The sequence below is a fragment of the Nymphaea colorata genome, chromosome 10 (genome assembly GCF_008831285.2).
Source record: "Nymphaea colorata isolate Beijing-Zhang1983 chromosome 10, ASM883128v2, whole genome shotgun sequence".
Lineage (NCBI taxonomy): Eukaryota > Viridiplantae > Streptophyta > Magnoliopsida > Nymphaeales > Nymphaeaceae > Nymphaea > Nymphaea colorata.
In genome coordinates this window covers 21,167,502-21,194,236 of record NC_045147.1, presented here as the reverse complement: position 1 = coordinate 21,194,236, position 26,735 = coordinate 21,167,502, and the positions used below count along the sequence as shown (strand labels likewise).

Genomic DNA, 26,735 nt, shown 5'->3' with positions numbered 1-26,735 from the left:
TGTGTGTGTATGCTAGTTGACACGGTATGACCTCTTTTTTATTTCATGTTCGGTGTTGAAGTGCAAATATTTAATTAGAGAAAATAGTAGTAATAAACAGTTGGAATTGTTATGATCTTAAAAGTATACTATCACATGTGAAAAACATGTATATCTTAAGAATTGTTAAATGAAAAATCGCCCAAATGCTAGTTGCTATCGATTAAAAGCACCGTCAGCCTAAATAGAGAGTCAAAACTCAGTAACCATGTTGGAAAAATTGGAAATAAAATCGAATCGGCTAAGCAGTACAATGATACTGGCAATCAAGCGAATAAGCAAGAAACATTGTTCATATTCGTTTGAAAAATAGATAAACTACATGTAAAAATAATTACAAGGTACAAAAAACTTTATTTTTTATTTTTTGAAAAATAATAAGCATATGAAACGCGACTTCCCCACGTCGGCAATTAATTGGAATCGATTTATAACCAGTTCGATTGAAATACTCTGCTTCGGGGGATCAGAAATTCGATGCCTGAGAAAGGAAGAAGGTAAATACCCGATCGATGGTTGTCTCCACTGCGCGTCGCATCGGATCGCCATTATCATCGCTTTCTGATGCAGCCTTTTCTGTCTCCATTTTGGAATTTTGGAAGAGAGAGAAAACACTTCGTGTAGGTCGAGTGGAGGAGATGGATGCATGGTCGTCGCTTCCCAACGATGTCGATTCTCTCCTGGTGGACTCCTCAGTCTTCCTCCTCCATCCCACGCGATATTTACCAAAAAGGTATCTTCCACCGCCAGAGCTCCATCTCCTCCAATCCCGTTCTTCCTTAAGCTGGATGAAGCTTCCGGCTGGAATCTAGCTCGTCTGGGAGCAATTTGTTGTCTGCACTGGTAACTACTCTCTCTCTCTCTCTCTTTCACACACACTATGTAGGTGGCGTGTTGGAATCGGACGTCCTTCCGCTCCAGCATCATGTTTTCGCTTATTGCCCGTCTCTGTTTCTCTCAGGCAACTGGAGAGTTATTCTGTGAAATTTTTTGCCGTCATCCAGTAAAATCCAAGTCGTTAGACGAGTGTCCCAGGAGCGAGCTCTCGCGTGCAGTAGCTCTATCTGCGTTTTTCCCGGCGGAATATCAAAAGTCGGAGTATACAAATTTTATTTCTGTTCTATTTTCTGATTTTTTTTTTTTTTTTAGAATTTCAATCGCTGCTCTGCATTTGTGGTTTCAGTAAATTTGATTGCAGGTGCTGCTATCACCCCTTCAATCGCTAATCAAATTGCTTTCGTGAAAAGAGCTTCTTTTCTTCTCCTTACTTCCTACCTCCCCGCTTAAATTTTCAAGCCAATATTTATAGTCTCAAAAATGGTTGGGATGCTAAGAAAGTTGCAAATTTTGTCCGGAATAGTCTTTTTCACTGCAATATTTCTCTTGGATGCTTAGAAATTTTTCATTTACATGTACATGGTAAAGTAGATTCTGTGCTTTTGTTCGGCTTCAGGTGTCTCAGGGAGATGAAGGAATCAACTTGCTGGCTGCCTCTCCTTCTGCTATCTATCTTCCATTTGTTGCTTTTTTCTTCTCTTGTCAGCTCCACACCTTCCTTCAAACCCGTGAGTATCCTTCTCAACTGTGGCAGCTCCTCTGACGATGTTGATGCCGATAAGCGTCGATGGACCAACGACTCCACCACCCACTTTGGTCCCTCAAATTTACAATCTTCTTTCACTGCCCAAACTTCTAGCGCTGAACTCCCTTCTGTAGTTCCCTACCAAACTGCTCGCATCTTCACTTCTGCTTCCTCTTACAACTTCACTGCACTTCCTGAAGGTCGTCATTTCGTTCGGCTCCACTTTTTATCTGCTGTCTACAATGACCGAGACCCTAAGAATGCCTTCTTTTCTGTCACAACTGGGCCTTACACTCTGCTCAGCAACTTCAGCCCCGCCATCACCGCTTTAGCCAACTCACAAGCCTACATCATGCGTGAGTTCTTCGTCATTGTCTCCTCCTCTGGCTACCTCACCCTCACATTTACTCCCTCACCAAACACCTCCGATTCGTTCGCCTTCATCAATGGAATAGAGATTGTGTCTTCGCCGGAATTGTTCCCTTCAGGTGCCTCCACTGTTCCAACCAACCAAATATACCCCATACGTGATTCTGATGCTCTGCAAACTATCGTTCGGTTAAACGTAGGAGGGGCTTACATCTCCCCCACCTCTGATTCTGCCCTCTCTCGAACCTGGTCTGATGACTCTCCATACGTCTTTGCTGCTGGTTTGGGAGTTTCCTACTCCCGTGATCCCAACGTAAGTATCCAGTACTCAAAGGCTGTCCCGGAGTACATTGCTCCACCAGACGTGTATGGCACTGCTCGGTCTATGGGTCCTAATGCCTCTATCAACCTGAACTACAACCTCACTTGGTCTATTACTGTCGATAATGGATTCCGCTACTTGATTAGACTTCATTTTTGTGAGATTCAGTCTGAGGTGTTTCAAGAGAACCGAAGGGTATTCAATGTGTACGTGAATAATATGACTGCGGATCCTGGATTCGATGTAATTCTCAGTGCGAAGGAAAGCGTCCAAGCTCCTCCTTACAGTGGGGTGGCAGTGTATAGAGATTACATGGTAATACTGCCTCGGTCGAATGGCAAGCAAAGCGATTTGTGGATTGAGCTCCATCCAGATATTGATGTTGAACCACATTACGCAGATGCAATACTTAATGGGCTTGAAGTGTTCAAGATCAATAACGCACCTGGTAACCTTGCCGGACCAAATCCAGACCTCCCGCCGCCAGCGCCTGCACAGGAGAATAGTTCTCCCATTGGTCGTCATGGTGGTGGTGGTCACAGGCTCGAGATTGCAGGCGCCGTGGGCGGCATAGCTGCCGCGCTTGTTGTCGGCGCTTGCATCTGCTGCCTGTTGTGCGGGTGCCAGAGGAAGAAGAAGGAGAAAGGGAGTGGTGGTAGTGGGTCGACGTGGGTCCCGCTATCTCCTTATGCACAAGGGAAAAACGGGAAATCGACTGCATCTTCAGCAGGGAAGAGCCTGGGCGCTCTAAGCAACGCCTCTAGTGGTTATTGCCGGCACTTCAGGTTCTCAGAGATCGTTGAGGCCACCGACAACTTCAGCGAGTCTCTCCTTCTTGGGGCCGGCGGTTTCGGCAAGGTCTACAAGGGTGTTATTGACGGTGGCATCGTAGTCGCCGTAAAAAGGGGAAGCGAGCTCTCGCACCAAGGCGCTCACGAATTCCAAAACGAAATCGAGATGCTCTCGAAGCTCCGCCACCGCCACCTGGTATACGACAGTTCCGAGATGATCCTTGTCTATAATTACATGGCTCACGGCGCCCTGCGTCAACACTTGTATGGCACTAACCACCCACCTTTATCTTGGAGGCAGAGACTTGAGATATGCATTGGTGCGGCTAAGGGGTTTCATTATCTTCATGCGGGAGCCACCTATACGCTTATACATAGGGATGTGAAAACCACAAACATACTCTTGGATGAGAATTGGGTGGCCAAGGTTTCCGACTTCGGCCTCTCGAGGATGGGATCGTCACTGGATTGCAGCCATGTGAGCACAGGGGTGAAGGGCACCTTCGGCTACTTTGATCCAGAGTACTTCCGCCTGCGCAGGTTGACAGAGAAATCAGACGTCTACTCATTCGGGGTAGTTATGTTAGAGCTTCTGTCTGCTCGGCCCGTGATCGACATGTCACGTCCAATGGAAGAGATCAGCCTGGCTGAGTGGGCGTTGTTGTCTATTAGAGAGGGAAGAACCGAGCAGATCATTGATCGGTTCTTGGAGGGAAAAATCATGCCGGAGTGCCTACACAGGTATGCAAAAACCGCCGAGAAGTGCTTGGCAGAAAAAAGTGCAAAGCGTCCGTCTATGGCCAATGTGGTAAGCAATTTGGAGATTGCCTTGTTTTTACAGATCAGGGAAGAAGAGGGGAACATGGATGAGGGATTGGCTGCTGGTTATTCCAATGTGAGCCTAGATGGTGATGATGAAGGGGTGTCCATGTCTTCCACTGTGTGGAAAACTGATGATAACAGAAGCGTGTCAACTTGTATTGGGCAGGCCGCCATGGATTCACGGAGCATGTAGCTGTGAAGATGGAAAAGTTAGCTCAGTAGTGTGGAAAGTGAAATAGTGACGGCTGACGTCGTCACCTGTGGAGCTTGGTCGCTCCCTTGCGCAAAAGAAAACTTAATGGTCTCACCATCGAACTGTTCTATTTTACGAGAGTTTGCACCCGTATTGTTAGCAAGGTTTTCTTTATCTCAACTATTGTGTGGAGTGGGAAACTTAGGATGTCCAGCCAACAATTTAACAAAAGAAAATTTTGGAATCCTACTTTTGTTTTATATACTGCCGGCCTCAACACCAAGTTCACGTGTTCTTGCTCGAACTTTAGAATGTGTTGGGGTTTATGTGCATGGAAGCTGATACCTAATCAAGCAGGACAGAATTTTTCGCCAGAGTTTCTTCTTTCTTAATCCTTGAAAAGGAAGCAGTCGAATGGAAATTGAAAGTCGTATATATCTTTATATATATATATATATATATATATATATATATATATATATATATATATACATATATATATATATATATATATATATATAAACACACTAATAAAAAGTTATTTATGAGTAGTAAATGATTATCGCAGTCTGGTCGTTAGACTAAAACTAGGTCTTCACATTCAAAAAATATACATGCTTATTGACACAATATACGCTCTGTTATCCACTCTTTTTATTTCATGTTCAGAGTTGAAGAGTAAATATTTAATTACAAAAAATAATAGCAACAACAGTTGGAATTGTTATGATGTTAAAACTATATTATCACATGTGGAAAATATATACCTTAAGAATTGATAAATCAAATTTCTTTTGATAAAATTGCCCAAATGCTAATTGCTACCAATTAAAGCACCATTGGCCCAAATAGAGTTTTAAAACTCAAAACCCACCTTGTTGGGAAAATTGGAAATAAAAACGAATTGGTTAAGCAACATAATGATCATAGGAATCAAGCGAATAAGCAAAAAACATTTATGTATACTCGTTTCAACAATAAGTAAACAACATGTAAAAATAATTACAAAGAAAGTGAAAACTATTTAAAATATTTTGAAAAATTATAAGCACATGAAACGTGAAGCCCCACGACGGCCGGTAAAAGGAATCAATTCATAACGAGGTCGACTGAAATACTCTGCTTCGGGAGGATCAGAAATTGATGCCTGAGAAAGGAAGAAGGTAAAAAACCCGATCGATGGTTCTCTCCACTGCAGGTCGCATCGGACCGCCATTATCATCGCTTTCTGATGGAGCCTTTTTTGTCTCCACTTTGGAATTTTGGAAAAGAGAGAGAAGGCTTTGCGTATGTCGAGGGGAGGAGATGGATGCATGGCCGCGACGATGACCGGAATGTCGATCCTCTCCTCGTGGACTCCTCAGTGTTCCTCCTCCATCACAAGCTATATTTACCAAAAAGGTATCACCCACCCGCAGACCTCCATATCCTCAAATCCTGGCTTCACCCGTTCTTCCTATGGCTGCATGAAGCTTCCGGCCAAAATCTACTTCGTTTCAGAGCGATTTGTTGTCAGTACTGGTAACTCCCTCTCACTCTCTTTTCTTTTACAGCGGTGAAGGGTTAGAAACCGACGTCCCTCCAGCATCTTGTCTCCGCTTTTGACTGTTCTTTGTTTCTCTCATTTTCTGGCAACTCTGGGGAGTTAAGTTTTCTGAACTCTGGTGTTATCCGCACGAAATATAAGGCTCTAAGCTGCTAGGCGAGTGTGCCAGGAGCACTCTCCTTTGAGCAGTTGGACAATCTGCGTTTTCCATGGCAAAATGTCAAAAGTCGGATATACAAAATTTCATTTCTATTTTCTGAATTTTTTCTAGAATTCCTGCCGTTGCATTTATGGTTTCAGTGAATTTGATTGCATGCGCTGCTATCATCTCTTCAATCGCTAATCAAATACTTCTACGAAAACAGAGCTCCATTTTTCATCCCTCCTTCCTGCCCGTTTTACATTTTCAGGCCAATAATAGACTGTCCACCGGGATTTTTTGGTCTCGAAAATGCTCGGGATCCTCTGATATTTGGAAATTGTAGACGTTTATCTCGAAGAGTCTTACCTCTGCAAAACAACATAAATATTTTTAGCAATAGTTCTCTTGATACTTAGAAATTTTTCATTTACATTGGCATGGTCAAGTAGATTCTGGGCTTTCGTTGGGTTTCAGGTGTCTCAGGAAGATGAAGGAATCAACTTACTCGCTGCCTCAGCTTATGCTATCTATCTTCTGTTTGTTGCTCCTTTCTTCTATTGTCGGCTCCACACCTTTCTTCAAACCCGTGAGTATCTTTCTCAACTGTGGCGCTTCCTCTGACAGCGTTGATGACGATAAGCGTCCATGGACCAACGACTCCACCACCCACTTTGGTCCCTCAAATTTACAATCTTCTTTCGCTGCCCAAACTTCTAGCGCTGAACTCCCTTCTGTTGTTCCCTACCAAACTGCTCGCATCTTCACTTTTGCTTCCTCTTACAACTTTACTACACTTTCTAAAGGTCGTCATTTTGTTCGGCTCCACTTTTTCCCTGCTGTCTACAATGGCCGAGACCCTAAGAATGCCTTCTTTTCTGTCACAACTGAGCTTTACAATCTGCTCAACAACTTCAGCCCCGCCATCACCGCTTTAGCCCTCTCACAAGCCTACATCATGCGTGAGTTCTTCGTCACTGTCCCCTCCTCTGGCTCCCTCACCCTCACCTTCACTCCTTCACTAAGCACCCCAGATTCGTTGGCTTTCATCAATGGCATAGAGATTGCCATAATTGTTCCCTTCAGGTGCCTATATTGTTTCAAAGGACCTAATATTCCTCATACGTGATTCTGAGGCTCAGCAAACTGTCGTTCGGTTAAACGTAAGAGGGGCTTACATCTCCCCCACCTCTGATTCCGGCCTCTCTCGAACCTGGCACGATGACTCTCAATACATCTTTGGAGCTGGTTTTGGAGTTTCCTACTCCCGTGATCCCAACGTAAGTATCCAGTACTCAAAGGCTGTCCCGGAGTATATTGCTCCACCAGACCTGTATGGTACTGCTCGGTCCATGGGTTCTAATACCTCTCTCAACCTGAACTACAACCTCACTTGGTATATTCCTGTCGATAATGGATTCCGCTACTTGATTAGACTTCATTTTTGTGAGATTCAGTCTGCGGTGTTCAAAGAGAACCAAAGGGTATTCAATGTGTACGTGAACAACATGACCGCGGATCCTGGATTCGATGTGATTTACAGTGCGAAGGAAAACGTCCAAGCTCCTCCATACACTGGCGTAGCAGTGTATAGAGATTACATGGTAATAGTGCCTCCGTCGAGTGGCAAGCAAAGCGAATTGAGCTCCATCCAGATGTTGATGTTCACCCGTATTAAGCAGATGCAATTCTTAATGGGCTTGAAGTGTTCAAGATCAATGACTCTTCAGGGAACCTTGCCGGACCAAATCAAGACCTCCCGCCGCCATCGCCTGCACAGGAGAATAGTTCTTCCGTTGGTCGTCATAGTGGTGGTCACAGCCACGAGATTGCAGGCGCCAAGGGCGGCATAGCTGCCGCGCTTGTCGTCGGCGCTTGCATCTGCTGCCTGTTGTGCGGGCGCCAGAGGAAGAAGAAGGAGAAAGGGAGTGGTGGTAGTGGGTCGACGTGGGTCCCGCTATCTCTTTATGCAGAAGGGAAAAACGGGAAATCGACTGCATTTTCAGCAGAGAAGAGCCTGGGCGCTCTAAGAAACGCCTCTAATGGTTATTGCCGGCACTTCAGGTTCTCAGAGATCGTGGAGGCCACCGACAACTTCAGCGATTCTCTCCTTCTTGGGGCCGGTGGTCACGGCAAGGTCTACGAGGGCGTTATTGACGGTGGCATCGTAGTCGCCGTAAAAAGGGGGAGCGAGCTCTCGCAGCAAGGGGCTCAAGAATTCCACAACGAAATCGAGATGCTCTCGAAACTCCGCCACCGCCACCTGGTCTCCCTGATCGGCTACTGCGAGGACAGTTATGATTCTGGTTTACGAGTACATGGCTCGTGGCAATCTGCGTGAACACCTCTACGGCAGAAAAGCCTCACCATTGTCTTGGAGACAAAGGCTCGAGATCTGCATCGGTGCGGCCAAGGGGCTGCACCATCTCCACACCGGAGCCAAGCACATCCTTATACACAGAGACGTGAAGACCGCCAACATACTTCTTGATGAGAATTGGGTGGCCAAGGTCTCTGATTTCGGTATTTCTAAAATGACCCCATCGCTGGATTGCAGCCATGTGAGCACGCTGGTGAAGGGCACCTTCGGCTACTTTGATCCGGAGTACTTTCGGACAAAGCGGCTCACTGAAAAATCAGACGTTTACTTATTTGGGGTTGTGCTACTTGAGGTTCTCTGCGCTCGACCTGCACTTGATGAGTCGTGCCCTTCGACAGAGATGAACCTGGCTGCGTGGGCAGCGCAGCACCGGAGGAATGGAAGCCTCAACGAGATTATCGATCCGTTCCTGAAAGGGAAAATTGCACCAGAATGTCTGCACAAGTTTGTACAAATAGCAGAGAAGTGCTCGGCGGATCGGAGAGAAGACCGTCCTTCCATGGCCAACGTGCTCATGAATTTGGAGTTGGCTCTCCGTCTGCAGCTGCAAGCTGAGGAGGCAAATGAGGAGCTAGCAAATACCTGCGTACCTGATGATGATTGTTCACCTGTGATTCAGAAATGATGCACTCTGGTACCGTGTTTTGTGACTTGGAATCCAATAGATCGATCTTCTGTACAGCCTTAAAAACATTTTTCAGATTTGTACTTTAGTTGGCAACCAACTTCTCAGGTCTTGTCTAGATATTGTAAGTTTGAGATCACGTGTTTGGTTACCTAGCTGATACGTGTTGAAGAAGAGTCTCGAAGACTCAGCAGTGCTTGCGGTGTTACAACTGTATCCCACCAAGAAGTATACTTCTATTTACATATATATACAGAAAATGAATAAAGAATCTTCTTTCGCCTTCTATTCTCTTTCTGTTTCTGCGGTCTCCCTTGAGACCACTTCTTCTTGCAGGTATCTATACACCGATTGCAGAGAGATTTCAGTAACTCTGAAATCTAAAATGGTATCAGAGCCTCTCTAGATCGTCGAAGAGGAAAGGATGGAAAACTATGATATCCACCCCACGATTGTCTTTTTCCTTTTCTTTTTTTCCATCCCTGGAAAGGCAACAAGTGTCTCAATACAGGTGAAGTGAAGTAGATATCTGCATTCGATTATAAGGCTGCTCAACGAGATGAACAGACAACTTGCCTTGCTTCTGCTAGGCGTTGCCACCCCGACTCTGTTCCCCTCCGCTTCCTCCTTCAACCCTCTAGTACAAGGCTGCATTTGTTTCCTACCGCTGGTCTTATTCTCAGGCCAGTTCAAGTCCGCAGCTTGATGAAATGGAGGCTGATTTGGCTGTTGACTACCCTCTGATCACATGTTCGATGTGAATCTTGCTTGACCATCATTCAAGCTACCAATGATTTGTCTTTTCACTCCTTGTTTTCTACATCTTGTATTCATGTTGTCGATCTCAGTTTCTCTCTTTCAACGTGTATTTGAACAACATGACTGCAGACTCTGGGCTAGATGTGTGCTTTTCTATGCAAAAAGAGAAGTCCATGCTCCTCTTTACATTGGTGTGCCAGTGTATGAAGATTTCATGATAATAATGCCTCTGACGAACGACTAACAAAGTGATTTGCGAATTGAGCTCCATCCAAATATTGATAGTCCACCGTATTACACTGATCCAATTCTTAATGGGCTTGAGGTGTTTAAGATCAGAAGAGGAAATGGTTTGCATTTCCAACAGCTACCAACAATTCTAGATGCAGTGAGGCGACACTCAATCGCTCCCCCAACACTCATTGTCGGCATTTTTCGCTCTCTGAGATAATGGCAGCCACCAACAGTTTTGACGATGCCCGCCTCCTTGGCTGTGGTGGCTTTGGCAAGGTCTACAGGCACCAAAGTTGCCGTCACGTCCCATGGAAGAGATCAGCCTGGCTGAGTGGGCGTTGCACTCTATGAGAGAGGGAAGAACCCAGCTGATCACCGGTTGGTTCTTGGTGGGAAAAATCATGCCGGAGTGCCTACACAGGTATGTAGTTCTCTTCTAATATTTTGAAAAAGACAGTTTTCTACAAGATATTTTCTACCACGTATATTACTACACCAGTGTATCTTCAAATCACAGCCACACATTTGGGCAGCAATGAGGTAGCACTTTCGTTTGTCTAACTCCATTGATCCAACCACACATCTCCCGGACTCGACGACCCAGACCACTTCTTCAAAATCTTAATAATATTAATTATTTAACCACTGAAAAAGCTCGAACCATGAATATTGTATGCCGTATCTAACAAGATGAGTTTGACACATTTGGCACCAGCAATCCTGGCAGCAGTGTACCGTGTGAACATAATTAAGGTGATCCACCCACACATCTCCGGGATCAAACTCTTATTCACTTATATAAAAATGCATTTACGAGTAGCAGTAAATGGTTAGACTACTATTAAAAGCACCGTCAGCCTAAATAGAGAGTTAAAACTGAAAACCCTTGTTGGAAAAATTGGAAATAAAATCCAATTGGCTACGCAAACTAATGATCCTGTAAATCAAGCGAATACACAAAAAAAAAAAAAACATTTATATTCATTTGAAAAATAGATAAACGACATGTAACAATAATTACAAAGTAAACCAAAAAAAGTTTCAAAAGTATTTTGAAAAATAATAATCAAATCAAATGTGACGACTCTACATCGACCGGTAAATGGAATCAAGTCATAACCAGATCGATTGAAATACTCTACTTTGGGGGATCAGAAATTAAGGCCTGAGAAAGGACGATGGTAAATACCCGATGGTGGTCTCCACTGTGCGTCGCATCGGACGGCCATTGCAATCGCTTTCAGATGCCTCCTTTTCTGTCTCCATATTGGAATTTTGAGAGAAGAAAAAGCTTTGCGCACGTCGAGTGAGGAAGATGGGTACATGGTCATCGCTTCCCGACGACGACCGGAATGTTGATTCTCTCTGGTGGACTCCTCTTTCCAGCGTTAACCGAAAGGGATTGCCCAGCCCCAAAGCTCCACCTCCTCCAATCCTATCCTGGCTTCACCCGTTTTTCCTGTAACTGTATGTAGCTTCTGGCTGGAATCTAACTCGTTTCGGAACAGTTTGGTGTCAGTACTGGTAACTCTCTCTCTCTCACTCTCTTTGGATGGTGGTGGCACGTTAGAAGCATTCCAGTATCTTGTTTTCACTTCTTGCCTTCTCTCATTCTCTGGCAACTAGGGAGTTATGTTCTGTGAACTATGTCATTATCCGCGTAAAGTCTACGGCCCCAAGCTGCTAGACAAGGTTTTCAGGAGCTCTCTCTCGTGTTGGTCAATCTGTGTTTTCCATGGCGGAATATCAAAAGCCGGACGATACAAATTTTCGTTCTTTTCTTTTTTCTGAATTTTCGAGAATTCAAGGCGCTGCATTTGTGGTTTCAGTAAATTTGATTGCAGGTGCTACTGTCGCCTCTTCACTTGCAAATCAAAGTGCTTCTTGAAAATGTACATGTGCATGGTAAGTAGATTCTGTACTTTTGTTGGGTTTCAGGTGTCTCAGGGAGATGAAGGAATCAACTTTCTGGCTGCCTCTCCTTCTGCTACCTATCTTCCATTTGTTGTTTTTTTCTTCTTTTGTGGTGAGTATCTTTCTCAACTGTGGCGCTTCCTCTGACGATGTTGATGAAGATAAGCGTCGATGGACCAACGACTCCACCACCCACTTTGGTCTCTCAAATTTACAATCTTCTTTAGTTGCCCAAGCTTTTAACTCTGAAATCCCTTCTGTTCCTTACCAAACAGCTCGCATCTTCACTTCTGCTTCCTCTTACAATTTTACTGCACTTCCTGAAGGTCGTCATTTCGTTCGGCTCCACTTCTTCCCTGCTGTCTACAATGGCCGAGACCCTAAAAATGCCTTCTTTTCTGTTACAACTGGGCCTTACACTCTGCTCAGCAACTTCAATCCCACCATCACCGCTTTAGCCCTCACACAAGCCTACATCATGCGTGAGTTTTTCGTCACTGTCCCCTCCTCTGGCTCCCTCGCCCTCACCTTCACTCCCTCACAAAGCACCCCTGATTCGTTCGCCTTCATCAATGGCATAGAGGTCGTGTCTTCGCCAGAACTTTTCCGTTCCTTCGCCTTCAACCCTTCTTCCACCGTTGGCCAAACCGACCAAATATTTCGCATACAACATTCCGAGGCTTTGCAAACCGTCGTTCGGCTGAATGTGGGCGGAGCTTACGTCTCTCCCACCTCTGATTCCGGCCTCCTCTTCCGGACATGGTATGATGATACTCCATATGTCTTTGGTGCCGCTTTTGGAGTTTCCTACAACCGTGATCCAAATATAAGCATACAGTATTCTCATGCTCTCCCAGATTATATTGCACCAACAGACGTGTATGGCACTGCTCGATCAATGGGGCCTAATGCATCGGTTGACAAGAACTATAACCTCCAGTGGAATATTGCTATAGACAACGGATTTCGCTACTGGGTTAGGCTTCATTTCTGTGAGATACAATCAAAGATCAACAACGTGAACCAGAGGGTGTTCGACATATATGTGAACAACATGACGGCAGATCTTAAATTTGATGTGCTTGACTATGCATCTAAGAAAGTCAACACTAGAATTTTGACAGGTGTGGCTGTGTACAGGGACTATATCATAGAAGTGCCTTTAGAGGGAAGTGAACAGAGCGACATGTCGATTACGCTCCATCCAGATGCTGAGATCGGACCCAATCACGCAGATGCAATTCTTAATGGGCTTGAAGTCTTCAAGGTCAATGACTCATCTGGTAACCTTGCTGGACCAAATCCAGACCTCCCGTGGGCGCCAGCACCTAAGAATAGTTCTCCGCCCGTTGGTCGTCACAGCCTCGTGATTGCAGGCGCCGTGGGAGGCATAGCTGCCGCGCTTGTTGCCGGCGCTTGCACCTGCTGCCTGTTGTGCAGAGCCCGGCGGAAGAAGAGGGACAAAGGGAGTGATGGTAGTGCGTCTACGTGGGTCCCGTTATCGCCTTATTCACAAGGGAAAAAGGAGAAATCGACTCTATTTCCAGCAGAGAAGGGCCAGGTCGCTCAGAGCAACGCCTCTAATGCTTATTGCCGGCACTTCAGGTTCTCTGAGATGACAGCAGCCACCAACAATTTTGACGATGCTCTCCTCCTTGGGCGTGGTGGCTTTGGCAAGGTCTACATGGGCGAAATAGATGGCGGCACCAAAGTTGCCATCAAGCGTGGGAACCAACTAGCGGAGCAGGGATTGCGTGAATTCAAGAACGAAATCGAGATGCTCTCTAAGCTCCGCCATCGCCACCTGGTTTCTCTCATCGGTTACTGTGATGACAACTCTGAGATGATACTTGTCTATAACCACATGGCTCACGGCACCCTGCGTCAACACCTCTATGGCACTAACCACCCGCCTTTATCTTGGAGGCAGAGACTTGAGATATGCATTGGTGCCGCTAAGGGGCTTCATTATCTTCATGCCGGAGCCACTTATACGCTTATACATAGGGATGTAAAAACCACAAACATACTCTTGGATGAGAATTGGGTGGCCAAGGTTTCCGACTTCGGCCTCTCTAGGATGGGGTCCTCATTGGATTGCAGCCATGTGAGCACAGGGGTGAAGGGCACCTTCGGCTACTTTGATCCAGAATACTTTCGCTTGCACAGGCTGACCGAGAAATCAGATGTTTACTCGTTTGGAGTGGTTCTGCTGGAGACTTTGTGTGCTCGACCGGTGATCGACATGTCACGTCACATGGAAGAGATCGGTCTAGCCGATTGGGCGTTGCGCTCTATGAGATTGGGAAGAACCGAGCGGATCATCGACCCATTTCTAGAGGGAAAGATAGCACTCGAGTGCCTCCACAAGTTTGCAGAAACCGCAGAGAGGTGCTTGGCAGAGCAGAGTGCAGACCGTCCGTCTATGGCGAATGTGGTAAGTAGTTTGGAGCTTGCCCTCTTTTTGCAGATCAGCGGAGAAGAGGAGAAGAAGGGTGAGGGATTGGCTGCCGGTCCTTCCATGACCGTGGATGGTGATGATGAAGAGGTGTCCCTGTCTTCCATGGTTTGGCATACTGATGATGATAGAAGCAGTTCGACTTATGCTGAGCAGGCCACCATGGATTCACGGAGCATGTAGTCGAGCGATCTGGTATACTGTACTCGCATATACTCGTGTTGTGAAGACGGAAAAATTAATTAGCTCAGCACTCCGGAAGGTGAAACAGCGAGGTCGTCATCAGTGGAGCTTGGTCGTGAGTCGACTTAATTAACAACAGAAAATGTTAATGAACTTCTGTTTTTGTTTTTCTTTTTTAAGTACTATCACAGTTTTTGTCACGCATAGAAAGCTTTTAAAGAGTAAATGAAACAGAACGTAGAAAAGTTGAAACATAAGAAAAAAAAAATCTTGGTTGATTAATATGAACAAATGTGCACAAATTTTCCACATGACATGTCTGTCAACTACGTTGTCATCAAATCACAACCACAGATTTGGGCAGGAATCAGATAGCACTGCAGCTTGTCTACGTAACATCATTCAGCCGCACATCTCCTCGATCCGACGATCCGGACTTTAATTTCTCGATGATGGGACTTCACGTCCAATAGTAATTTAAACGTCCTAGCCAGGTCGCTAGAAGTGGGCATGAATTGTAAAATATCCTTCTCAAAATCTTACTCATCTTAATTTACTAACGACTAAGTACCAAATGAATTAGCTGAAGATCGAATCGGGCTTATAGTAAAACCTACCTCGAGATAAGCTTAGTCACGCCGGCCTCAGTCAACCATGGGCTGAGCCTATAGCAACAAAATATTGATGTACTAGAGCCTATAAAGCTTATATGCGACAATATGGCTGCAATCTATATCGGGGCAAATCCAGTTTTTCATGAAAGGACTAAACACATCGAAATTGACTGTCACTTCATTAAAGAAAAAAATCAAGATGAAACTATTGAAACATGTCATGTCAAAAGTGAAATTGTAAACAAGTTGAGACAGATTGATATCTGTCCTCCAACTTGAGGGGGAGATTGTTACGAGATTTATGGAGGAAGATTGTCATCAAGATTGGCAAGCATAACAAGAGTATCCTGCCGTTACGATTAATCAGATAAGGGAAAGAAATCCTCCATAATTCTTTGCATAACCGTTCTCTTGGTTATCGCCAAAATCAAAGTGTATAAATCTCTCTTCTCTCTTTAATTGTAAATAGAACAGTGAAATAAAAAAAAAAAAAAAAAAAGTCTTCTTCTTCCTCCGTGGACGTAGGCCTCAGTAACAAACCACGTAAATTCTTGTTGTTTCTCCTTGTTCTTCTTATGGTTTTTTAACATCGGCTACTTTGATCCCGAATACTTTCGCTTCCACAGGCTGATCGAGAAATCAGATGTTTACTCATTTGGAGTGGTTCTGCTAGAGATTTTGTGTGCTCGACCGGCGATCGACAAGTCACGTCCCATGGAAGAGATCGGTCTAGCCGATTGGGCGTTGCGCTCTATGAGATTGGGAAGAACCGAGCGGATCATCGACCCATTTCTAGAAGGAAAGATAGCACTCGAGTGCCTCCTCAAGTTCGCAGAGACCGCAGAAAGGTGCTTGGCAGAGCAGAGTGCAGACCGTCCCTCCATGGCGAATGTGGTAAGTAGTTTGGAGCTTGCCCTCTTTTTGCAGATCAGAGGAGAAGAAGGGGGAGGGATTGGCACCCGGTCCTTCAATAACCATCGATGGTGATGATGAAGAGGTGTCTATCTCTTCCATGGTTTGGCATACTGATGATGAAAGAAGCAGTTCGACTTTTGCTGAACAGGCCACCATGGATTCACGGAGCATGTAGTCGTGCCAGATGGTGTACTGTACTCTCATCTACTCATGCTGTGAAGACGGAAAAATTACCTCAGCACTGCGGAAAGTGAAACAGCGAGGTCGTCATCAATGGAGCTTGGTCGTGAGTCGACTTCATTAACAATAGAAAATGTTAATGATCTTCTGTTTTTGTTCTTTTAATTTTTAAGTACTTTCACAGTTTTTGTCTCGCATGGAAAGCTTTTAAAGAGTAAATGAAACAGTACGTAGAAAAGTTGAAACACTAGAAAAAAAAATCTTGGTTGTTTAATATGAACAAATGTGCACAAATTTTCCACAAGATATGTCTGTCAACTACATTGTCATCAAATCACAACCACAGATTTGGGCAGCAACAGATAGCACTGCAGCTTCTCGATGATGGGACCTGAATTAGAAGTGGGCCTGAATTGTACAATAACCTTCTCAAAATCTTATTGATCTTAATTTATTAACGACTAAGTATCAAATGAATTAGCTTAACATCGAACCGGGCTTATAGTAAAACTTGCTATCAATCTATCAAGAATTAAGTATAATACTGAAACATATTATGTTTCATAGCTTCTCATCATAAGCCTCTGTCTCCAATCAACCACCTCCTTTATTGCCTGTTAGGTATAATACTGAAACATGTTTTGTTTCTTTAAAGTTTATTATTTGTCGCTATCTTCTTGTTTATAATCCGCTGCCCACATACTTGTCATTGCCATCAAGATTGGGCATCACACATTGAAAGTCACTCTCCCTAAAAAATTGTGTGGTATACGATCTTCTTCATTTATTTCTATTTTTTTTTTCTAGCAAAACTTATCAAATAATTAGAGGAGTTTGGTCGTTAGACTACAACTAAGTTTTCACATGCATAAAATATATATACTAATTGAAACAATATAGAGGGTGTTGACCTCTCTTTTTTATTTAATGTTCGGTGTTGCAGTGTAAATATTTGATTAGAAAAAATAATAGTAACAACAGTTGGAGTTGTTATGATCTTAAAAGTATATTATATTATCACACATGAATATGTATATATTTGATAAATCAAAAATTATTTAAAAACCGCCCAAATACTAGTTGCTACAGATTAAAAGTACCATCAGCCTAAATTGAGAGTTAAAATTCAAAGCCCTTGTTGGAAAAATTGGAAATACAATCGAATTGGTCAAGCAATATAATGATTCTGGCAATCAAGGGAATAAGCAAGAAACCTTATGTATATTTTGTCTGAAAAATAGATAAACAACCTATGAAAATAATTATAAGGTAAAAAGAAAGTATAAGATATTTTGAAAAATAATAAGCGTATGAAACATGAAGCCCACATCGGCCGGTAAAAGGAATCAATTCATAACCAGGTCGACTGAAATACTCTTCTTCGGGGGATCAGAAATTGATGCCTGAGACAGGAAGAAGGTCGATGGCTGTCTCCAGTGCACGTCGCATCGGATCGCCATTATCATTGCTTTCTGATGCAGCCTTTTCTGTCTCCATTTTGGAATTTTGGAAGAGAGAGAAAACACTTTGGGTATGACGAGTGGGGGAGATGGATGCATGGTCGTCGCTTCCGGAAGACGACCGGAATGCCCATCCTCTCCTGGTGGACTCCTGAGTGTTCCTCCTCCCTCCCACGCTATATTTACCAAAAAAGTATCGCCCATCCCCAGAGCTCCATCTCCTCTAATCCCGTTCTTCCTTTAGCTGGATAAAGCTTCCGGCTGGAACCTAACTCGTTTGGGACCAATTTGTTGTCTGTACCGGTAACTACTCTCTCTCTCTCTCTCTCTCTCTCTCTCTCTCTCTCTCTCTCTCTCTCTCTCTATGTTGGTGGAGTGTTGGAATCCGACGTCCTTCCCCTCCAGCATCATGTTGGCACTTATTGCCCGTCTTTGTTTCTCTCGGGCAACTGGAGAGTTATTCTGTAAATTTTTGGCGTCATCCTGTAAAATCCAAGTCGTTAGACGAGTTTCCCAGGAGCGAGCTCTCGCGTGCAGTAGCTCTATCTGCGTTTTTTCCGGCGGAATATCAAAAGTCGGATTATACAAATTTTATTTCTTTTCTATTTTCTGATTTTTTTTTAGAATTTCAATCGTTGCTTTGCATTTGTGGTTTCAGTAAATTTGATTGCAGGTGCTCCTGTCACCTCTTCAATCGCTAATCAAATTGCTTTAATGAAAACAGAGGTCATTTCCTTCTCCCTACTTTCGACCGGGTTAAATATTCAAGCCAATATTTCTAGTCTCAAAAAATGTTTGGGGTTCTCGGAAAGTTGCAAATTTTGTCTGGAACAGTCTTCTCCCTGCATATTTCTCTGAGATACTTAGAAATTCATTTACATGTGCATGGTAAAGTAGATTTTGTGTTTTTGTTGGGCTTCAGGTGCCTCAGGGAGATGAAGGAATCAACTTGCTGGCTGCCTCTGCTTCTGCTACCTGTCTTCCATTTGATGCTTTTTTCTTCATTTGTCAGCTCCACACCTTTCTTCAAACCCGCGAGTATCCTTCTCAACTGTGGCGCTTCCTCTAACGATGTTGACAACGATAAACGTCCATGGACCAATGACTCCACCACCCACTTTGGTCTCTCAAATTTACAATCTTCTTTTGCTGCCCAAACTTCTAGCACTGAACTCCCTTCTGTTGTTCCCTACAAAACAGCTCGCATCTTCACTTCTGCTTCTTCTTACAACTTCACTGCACTTCCTGAAGGTCGTCATTTTGTTCGGCTCCACTTCTTCCCTGCTGTCTACAATGACCGAGACACTAAGAATGCCTTCTTTTCTGTCACAACTGGGCGTTACACTCTGCTCAGCAACTTCAGCCCCGCCATCACCGCTTCAGCCCTCTCACAAAACTACATCTTACGTGAGTTCTTCATCACTGTCTCCTCCTCTGGCTACCTCACCCTCACATTTACTCCCTCACCAAACACCTCCGATTCGTTCGCCTTTATCAATGGAATAGAGATTGTGTCTTCGAAGAAGGAATTGTTCCCTTTAGGTGCATCCACTGTTCCAACCACCCAAATATACCCCATACGTGATTCTGATGCTCTGCAAACTATCGTTCGGTTAAACGTAGGAGGGGCTTACGTCTCCCCCACCTCTGATTCTGCCCTCTCTCGAACCTGGTACGATGACCTTTCATACATCTTCGCTGCTGGTTTGGGAGTTACCTACTCCCGTGATCCCAACGTCAGTATCCAGTACTCAAAGGCTGTCCCGGAGTATATTGCTCCACGAGACGTGTATGGCACTGCTCGGTCTATGGGTCCTAATGCCTCTGTCAACCAAAACTACAACCTCACTTGGTCTATTACTGTCGATAATGGATTCCGCTACTTGATTAGACTTCATTTTTGTGAGATTCAGTCTGAGGTGTTTCAAGAGAACCAAAGGGTATTCAATGTGTACGTGAATGATATGACTGCGGATCATGGATTCGATGTGATTTTCAGTGCGAAGAAAAATGTCCAAGCTGATATTTATACTGGCGTGGCAGTGTATAGAGATTACATGGTAATACAGCCTCGGTCGAGTGGCAAGCAAAGCGATGTGAGGATTGAGCTCCATCCAGACGTTGATGTTCAACCGTATTACGGAGATGCAATCCTTAATGGGCTTGAAGTGTTCAAGGTCAATGACTCATCTGGTAACCTTGCCGGACCAAATCCTGACCTCCTGCCGCCAGCGCCTGCACCGGAGAATAGTTCTCCCATTGGTCGTCATGGTGGTGCTGGTCACAGCCACGAGATTGCAGGCGCCGTGGGCGGCATAGCTGCCGCGCTTGTTGTCGGCGCTTGCATCTGCTGCCTGTTGTGCGGGTGCCAGAGGAAGAAGAAGGAAAAAGGGAGTGGTGGTAGTGGGTCGACGTGGGTCCTGCTATCTCCTTATGCACAAGGGGAAAACGGGAAATCGACTGCATCTTCAGCAGAGAAGAGCCTGGGCGCTCTAAGCAACGCCTCTAGTGGTTATTGCCGGCACTTCAGGTTCTCAGAGATCGTTGAGGCCACCGACAACTTCAGCGAGTCTCTCCTTCTTGGGGCCGGCGGTTTCGGTAAGGTCTACAAGGGCGTTATTGATGGTGGCAATGAAGTCGCCGTAAAAAGAGGGAGCGAGCTCTCGCAGCAAGGCGCTCAAGAATTCCACAACGAAATCGAGATGCTCTCGAAGCTCCGCCACCGCCACCTGGTCCCCCTGATCGGCTACTGCGAGGACAGCTCGGAGATGATTTTGGTTTACGAGTACATGGCTCGTGGCAATCTGCGTGAGCACCTCTACGGCAGAAAAGCCTCACCGTTGTCTTGGAGACAAAGGCTCGAGATCTGCATCGGTGCGGCCAAGGGGCTGCACCATCTCCACACCGGAGCCAAGCACACCCTTATACACAGAGACGTGAAGTCCGCCAACATTCTCCTCGACGGCAATTGGGTGGCAAAGATCTCTGATTTTGGCCTCTCGAAGATGGGCTCGGAGATGGATCGTTCCCATGTGAGCACAGGTGTGAAGGGCACCTTCGGGTATCTCGACCCTGAGTACCACCGCCTGCAGCGGCTCACCGAGAAATCTGACGTCTATTCTTTCGGGGTGGTTCTGTTTGAGGTTCTCTCAGCTCGCCCTGCGCTCGACAGGTCGCGCCCCACCATGGAGGTCTGCCTGGCGGAATGGGCGCTCCGCTGCATGAGAAAAGGCGTGATAGAACAGATCGTTGATCCCTTTCTAAGTGGGAAGATCGCAGCGGAGAGCCTGCGCAAGTTTGCTGAGACAGCAGAGAAGTGCTTGGCTGACGAAGGAGCAGATCGTCCCGCCATGACCAATGTGCTCTGGAACTTAGAGTTTGCTCTCAGCTTGCAGAGCAGCGCAGAGGAGGCAGACGAGAAGGGTGTGGTCGTTGGTTTTGTTGGCGACTTGGATGATCAGGAGGCACCGCTTTCTGCCAAGGGGAAGCGATCTGATGACGCCATTAATTGGCCGACTCCTGATACTCTTAACAGCAGCACAAGCTTCGAAGGTGGGAGCTCCACCAGCATGGGTTCAGAGCAGATGCACCCAAGTGCAGTTTTCTCCCAGATCATGAATCCTAAAGGGCGGTAATCTTGGATTCTTGGTATTATATATGTTTTTCTTCTACTAGTTATATTGGAAATTAGACGAACATACTCGTTTCCATTTGCTACGGGGAAGGAAATTTTGAAGCTTCAAGTTTCCAGTTTGTGCAGCCAACAAGTAAGGGGAGTTACAGAGGAGCTGCAACGGGCCTTGGTGGCCCTGTTTATGGCTTAATTTGCCTCACAAGCCTTTTCCAGTGGACCTTTTCGCTGTTGCATTAATGTATACTACCGTGAATTCAGCTGGAGGAGGAAATAAAACAGACGCCCTTCTGCTGTCTTTTTCCTCCATATGCCACCTCCGCCTATAACCAATAATGCGGCCTACTGCTAATATAGCTCAGTATTTGTACCTCTTCCCTTTATTGTTTGTTACATGACAATGCTCAATTGTGTTCTGAAATGGTCAGCTTGTATTAGGATAATATGGTCTGCTTGTCTGCTTTTTCACAGACTCTGCTTCCGTTCTTGTTTACCATCCTTTAAGACGCGTTTCTTTTGCTTCTCTGAGTTCTTTTAAGAAGCAGCAAAATAAGTTAACAAAGTTATGTTACCGGAATGTTTCTGCTGCCAATGAGTTGTGTTCTTCGAGGGGTCATACTAAGGATCTTAGTATAGATCTAATATCTAATGCTTTCTGATATAGATCTAATGTGACATGTTTGTGCTGATGCAGTAAAAATTCCACTCATAATATTCATGATTCGTCAAACTAAGGACCTTAGGTTCATATCTGAAATTTGTATTTTACCTTTTTGCATTGAGAAGAAGTCGTATTTAAGATCGCAAATGGGAGTGTCTGATCTTAAAACTACAGTTCTCAAATCCTAAAAAGTCTTAGATGAAGGGCAGTCAAACGCCTGATGGGTAATTAGATATATCATATTCATTTTCATCACGACTATCCACCTCTTTTAACTGGCATTACATTGCCATAATAAGAGATCAAGATCGATAGCTGAGATGAGAAAATGAGCGGAAATTTTGGTCAAATTATCTCTGTGGTCGTTTGCCTGAGGGTGGCAACAAGGATGGCTTCTCATGGATTCCCGAAAATAGAAGTGAGAACCTTTTTATTGCTTATTGCTTTTGGTATTGCTTCAATACAGAGAATTAATGTATAAGACATGCTTGATTTTGTACCCGGTCAATGGTTGTCTCCACTGCACGTCACATCGGATCGCCATTATCATCGCTTTCTGATGCAGCCTCTTCTGTCACCATATTGGAATTGTGAGAGAGATGGCGCACCTCGAGTGGGGAAGATGGATACATGGCCATCGCTTCCCCACGACGACCGGAATGTTGATTCTCTCCGGTGGACTCCTATTTCCAGCGTTAAGGTCCAAAAGGGATCGCCCACACCCAAAGCTCCACCTCCTCCAATCCGATCCTGACTTCACTCGTTTTTCCTGTGACTAGATGAAGCTTTTGGCTGGAATCTAACTAGTTTCGGAGCAATTTGGTGTCTGGTAACTCTCTCTCTTTCTCTCTCTCTCTCCCTCTCTCTCGATGGTGGTGGCACGGTAGAATCCGATGCTTCCAGTATCTTGTTTTCACTTCTTGCCTGTTTCTTGTTTCTCTCATTCTCTGGCAACTAAGGAGTTCTGTTCTGTGAACTATGTCATTATCCGCGTAAACTCTACGGCCCTAAGCTGCTAGATGAGTTTTTCAGGAGCTCTCTCCCGTGTGCACATGGTCAATCTGTCTTTTCCATGGCGGAATATCAAAAGCCGGACGATACAAATTTTCGTATTTTTCTTTTTTCTGAATTTTTGAGAATCCCAGGCTCTGCATTTGTGGTTTCAGTAAATTTGATTGCAGGTGCTACCGTCGCCTCTTCACTTGCAAATCAAAGTGCTTCTTGAAAATTTACATGGGCATGGTAAGTAGATTCTGTGCTTTTCTTGGGTTTCAGGTGTGTCGGGGAGGATGAAGAAATCAACTTGTTGGCTGCCTCTCCTCAATTGTGGCGGTTCCTCCGATTATGAGGATGTTGATGCCGATAGGCGATAACCGTAGATGGACCGACGAGTCCATCAACCACTTTGGTCTCTCAAATTTACAATCTTCTTTCTCTGCCCGAGCTTCCCACGCCGACCTTGCTTTCTTCCCTCTTGTTGTTCCCTACCAAACAGCTCGCATCTTCACTTCTGCTTCCTCTTACAATTTTACTGCACTTCCTGAAGGTCGTCATTTCGTTCGGCTCCACTTCTTCCCTGCTGTCTACAATGGCCGAGACCCTAAAAATGCCTTCTTTTCTGTTACAACTGGGCCTTACACTCTGCTCAGCAACTTCAATCCCACCATCACCGCTTTAGCCCTCACACAAGCCTACATCATGCGTGAGTTTTTCGTCACTGTCCCCTCCTCTGGCTCCCTCGCCCTCACCTTCACTCCCTCACAAAGCACCCCTGATTCGTTCGCCTTCATCAATGGCATAGAGGTCGTGTCTTCGCCAGAACTTTTCCGTTCCTTCGCCTTCAACCCTTCTTCCACCGTTGGCCAAACCGACCAAATATTTCGCATACAACATTCCGAGGCTTTGCAAACCGTCGTTCGGCTGAATGTGGGCGGAGCTTACGTCTCTCCCACCTCTGATTCCGGCCTCCTCTTCCGGACATGGTATGATGATACTCCATATGTCTTTGGTGCCGCTTTTGGAGTTTCCTACAACCGTGATCCAAATATAAGCATACAGTATTCTCATGCTCTCCCAGATTATATTGCACCAACAGACGTGTATGGCACTGCTCGATCAATGGGGCCTAATGCATCGGTTGACAAGAACTATAACCTCCAGTGGAATATTGCTATAGACAACGGATTTCGCTACTGGGTTAGGCTTCATTTCTGTGAGATACAATCAAAGATCAACAACGTGAACCAGAGGGTGTTCGACATATATGTGAACAACATGACGGCAGATCTTAAATTTGATGTGCTTGACTATGCATCTAAGAAAGTCAACACTAGAATTTTGACAGGTGTGGCTGTGTACAGGGACTATATCATAGAAGTGCCTTTAGAGGGAAGTGAACAGAGCGACATGTCGATTACGCTCCATCCAGATGCTGAGATCGGACCCAATCACGCAGATGCAATTCTTAATGGGCTTGAAGTCTTCAAGGTCAATGACTCATCTGGTAACCTTGCTGGACCAAATCCAGACCTCCCGTGGGCGCCAGCACCTAAGAATAGTTCTCCGCCCGTTGGTCGTCACAGCCTCGTGATTGCAGGCGCCGTGGGAGGCATAGCTGCCGCGCTTGTTGCCGGCGCTTGCACCTGCTGCCTGTTGTGCAGAGCCCGGCGGAAGAAGAGGGACAAAGGGAGTGATGGTAGTGCGTCTACGTGGGTCCCGTTATCGCCTTATTCACAAGGGAAAAAGGAGAAATCGACTCTATTTCCAGCAGAGAAGGGCCAGGTCGCTCAGAGCAACGCCTCTAATGCTTATTGCCGGCACTTCAGGTTCTCTGAGATGACAGCAGCCACCAACAATTTTGACGATGCTCTCCTCCTTGGGCGTGGTGGCTTTGGCAAGGTCTACATGGGCGAAATAGATGGCGGCACCAAAGTTGCCATCAAGCGTGGGAACCAACTAGCGGAGCAGGGATTGCGTGAATTCAAGAACGAAATCGAGATGCTCTCTAAGCTCCGCCATCGCCACCTGGTTTCTCTCATCGGTTACTGTGATGACAACTCTGAGATGATACTTGTCTATAACCACATGGCTCACGGCACCCTGCGTCAACACCTCTATGGCACTAACCACCCGCCTTTATCTTGGAGGCAGAGACTTGAGATATGCATTGGTGCCGCTAAGGGGCTTCATTATCTTCATGCCGGAGCCACTTATACGCTTATACATAGGGATGTAAAAACCACAAACATACTCTTGGATGAGAATTGGGTGGCCAAGGTTTCCGACTTCGGCCTCTCTAGGATGGGGTCCTCATTGGATTGCAGCCATGTGAGCACAGGGGTGAAGGGCACCTTCGGCTACTTTGATCCAGAATACTTTCGCTTGCACAGGCTGACCGAGAAATCAGATGTTTACTCGTTTGGAGTGGTTCTGCTGGAGACTTTGTGTGCTCGACCGGTGATCGACATGTCACGTCACATGGAAGAGATCGGTCTAGCCGATTGGGCGTTGCGCTCTATGAGATTGGGAAGAACCGAGCGGATCATCGACCCATTTCTAGAGGGAAAGATAGCACTCGAGTGCCTCCACAAGTTTGCAGAAACCGCAGAGAGGTGCTTGGCAGAGCAGAGTGCAGACCGTCCGTCTATGGCGAATGTGGTAAGTAGTTTGGAGCTTGCCCTCTTTTTGCAGATCAGCGGAGAAGAGGAGAAGAAGGGTGAGGGATTGGCTGCCGGTCCTTCCATGACCGTGGATGGTGATGATGAAGAGGTGTCCCTGTCTTCCATGGTTTGGCATACTGATGATGATAGAAGCAGTTCGACTTATGCTGAGCAGGCCACCATGGATTCACGGAGCATGTAGTCGAGCGATCTGGTATACTGTACTCGCATATACTCGTGTTGTGAAGACGGAAAAATTAATTAGCTCAGCACTCCGGAAGGTGAAACAGCGAGGTCGTCATCAGTGGAGCTTGGTCGTGAGTCGACTTAATTAACAACAGAAAATGTTAATGAACTTCTGTTTTTGTTTTTCTTTTTTAAGTACTATCACAGTTTTTGTCACGCATAGAAAGCTTTTAAAGAATAAATGAAACAGAACGTAGAAAAGTTGAAACATAAGAAAAAAAAATCTTGGTTGATTAATATGAACAAATGTGCACAAATTTTCCACATGACATGTCTGTCAACTACGTTGTCATCAAATCACAACCACAGATTTGGGCAGGAATCAGATAGCACTGCAGCTTGCCTACGTAACATCATTCAGCCGCACATCTCCTCGATCCGACGATCCGGACTTTAATTTCTCGATGATGGGACTTCACGTCCAATAGTAATTTAAACGTCCTAGCCAGGTCGCTAGAAGTGGGCATGAATTGTAAAATATCCTTCTCAAAATCTTACTCATCTTAATTTACTAACGACTAAGTATCAAATGAATTAGCTGAAGATCGAATCGGGCTTATAGTAAAACCTACCTCGAGATAAGCTTAGTCACGCCGGCCTCAGTCAACCATGGGCTGAGCCTATAGCGACAAAATAACCACGATCTGATATACTCGTGGTCATGCACGGCACATATCATTGATTGATCAAACAAGTTGCTTAGTTTGTTAACTTCTTTTAAACAATCTCTCAAGAATTAGGTATACTACTGAAACATACTATGTTTCATAGCTTCTCAGCATAAGCCCCTGTCTCCAATCAACCACCTCCTTTATTGCCTGTTAGGTATAAACACTGAAACATATTTTGTTTCTTTAAAGTTTATTATTTGTCCCTATCTTACTCTTCACAATCCGCTGCCCTCATACTTGTCATTGCCATTAAGATTGGGCATCACACACTGACAGTCACTCTTCCTAAAAAATTGTGTGGTATACGAGCTTCTTCATTTATGCCTTTTTTTTTCTAACTAA

General features: G+C 45.1%; 2 protein-coding genes and 1 pseudogene across 8 annotated transcripts; all 3 read left to right on the top strand.

Annotated features, from left to right (window-relative positions):
* The first annotated feature begins 778 nt into the window (after window positions 1-778).
* LOC116261816 (receptor-like protein kinase FERONIA) lies at window positions 779-21,624 on the top strand. Of its 6 annotated transcripts, XM_050079791.1 has the most exons (3): window positions 779-882; window positions 1,493-2,109; window positions 19,068-21,624. In XM_050079791.1, the coding sequence occupies exons 2-3, from the start codon at window positions 1,506-1,508 to the stop codon at window positions 21,158-21,160; spliced, it is 2,697 nt and encodes an 898-aa protein (XP_049935748.1). In that variant the 5' UTR covers window positions 779-882; window positions 1,493-1,505; the 3' UTR covers window positions 21,161-21,624. The 6 variants fall into 6 exon arrangements, with proteins under 6 accessions (XP_049935748.1, XP_049935746.1, XP_031496559.1 ...); XM_050079789.1 differs by lacking the exons at window positions 779-882; window positions 1,493-2,109; window positions 19,068-21,624 and adding exons at window positions 5,192-5,639; window positions 11,740-14,535; XM_031640699.2 differs by lacking the exons at window positions 779-882; window positions 1,493-2,109; window positions 19,068-21,624 and adding exons at window positions 11,215-11,325; window positions 11,740-14,535.
* LOC116261822 (receptor-like protein kinase FERONIA) lies at window positions 6,254-10,692 on the top strand (annotated as a pseudogene).
* Window positions 21,625-22,145: 521 nt separating the features above from the next.
* LOC116261820 (receptor-like protein kinase FERONIA) lies at window positions 22,146-25,857 on the top strand. 2 transcript variants are annotated; one of them, XM_031640702.2, is made up of 2 exons: window positions 22,146-22,646; window positions 23,093-25,857. In XM_031640702.2, the coding sequence occupies exon 2, from the start codon at window positions 23,162-23,164 to the stop codon at window positions 25,676-25,678; it is 2,517 nt and encodes an 838-aa protein (XP_031496562.1). In that variant the 5' UTR covers window positions 22,146-22,646; window positions 23,093-23,161; the 3' UTR covers window positions 25,679-25,857. The 2 variants fall into 2 exon arrangements, with proteins under 2 accessions (XP_031496562.1, XP_031496563.1); XM_031640703.2 differs by lacking the exon at window positions 22,146-22,646 and having other exon boundaries at window positions 23,600-23,799; window positions 23,895-25,857.
* The last annotated feature ends 878 nt before the right edge of the window (window positions 25,858-26,735 follow it).

Coding starts and splice junctions, on each gene's coding strand:
- LOC116261816 (XM_050079789.1), top strand. CDS start 5,350: ATGGAGCCTTTTTTGTCTCCACTTTGGAATTTTGGAAAAGAGAGAGAA. Junction 5,640..11,739: donor GCGATTTGTTGTCAGTACTG/GTAACTCCCTCT, acceptor GTTGGGTTTCAG/GTGTCTCAGGGAGATGAAGG.
- LOC116261820 (XM_031640702.2), top strand. CDS start 23,162: ATGAGGATGTTGATGCCGATAGGCGATAACCGTAGATGGACCGACGAG.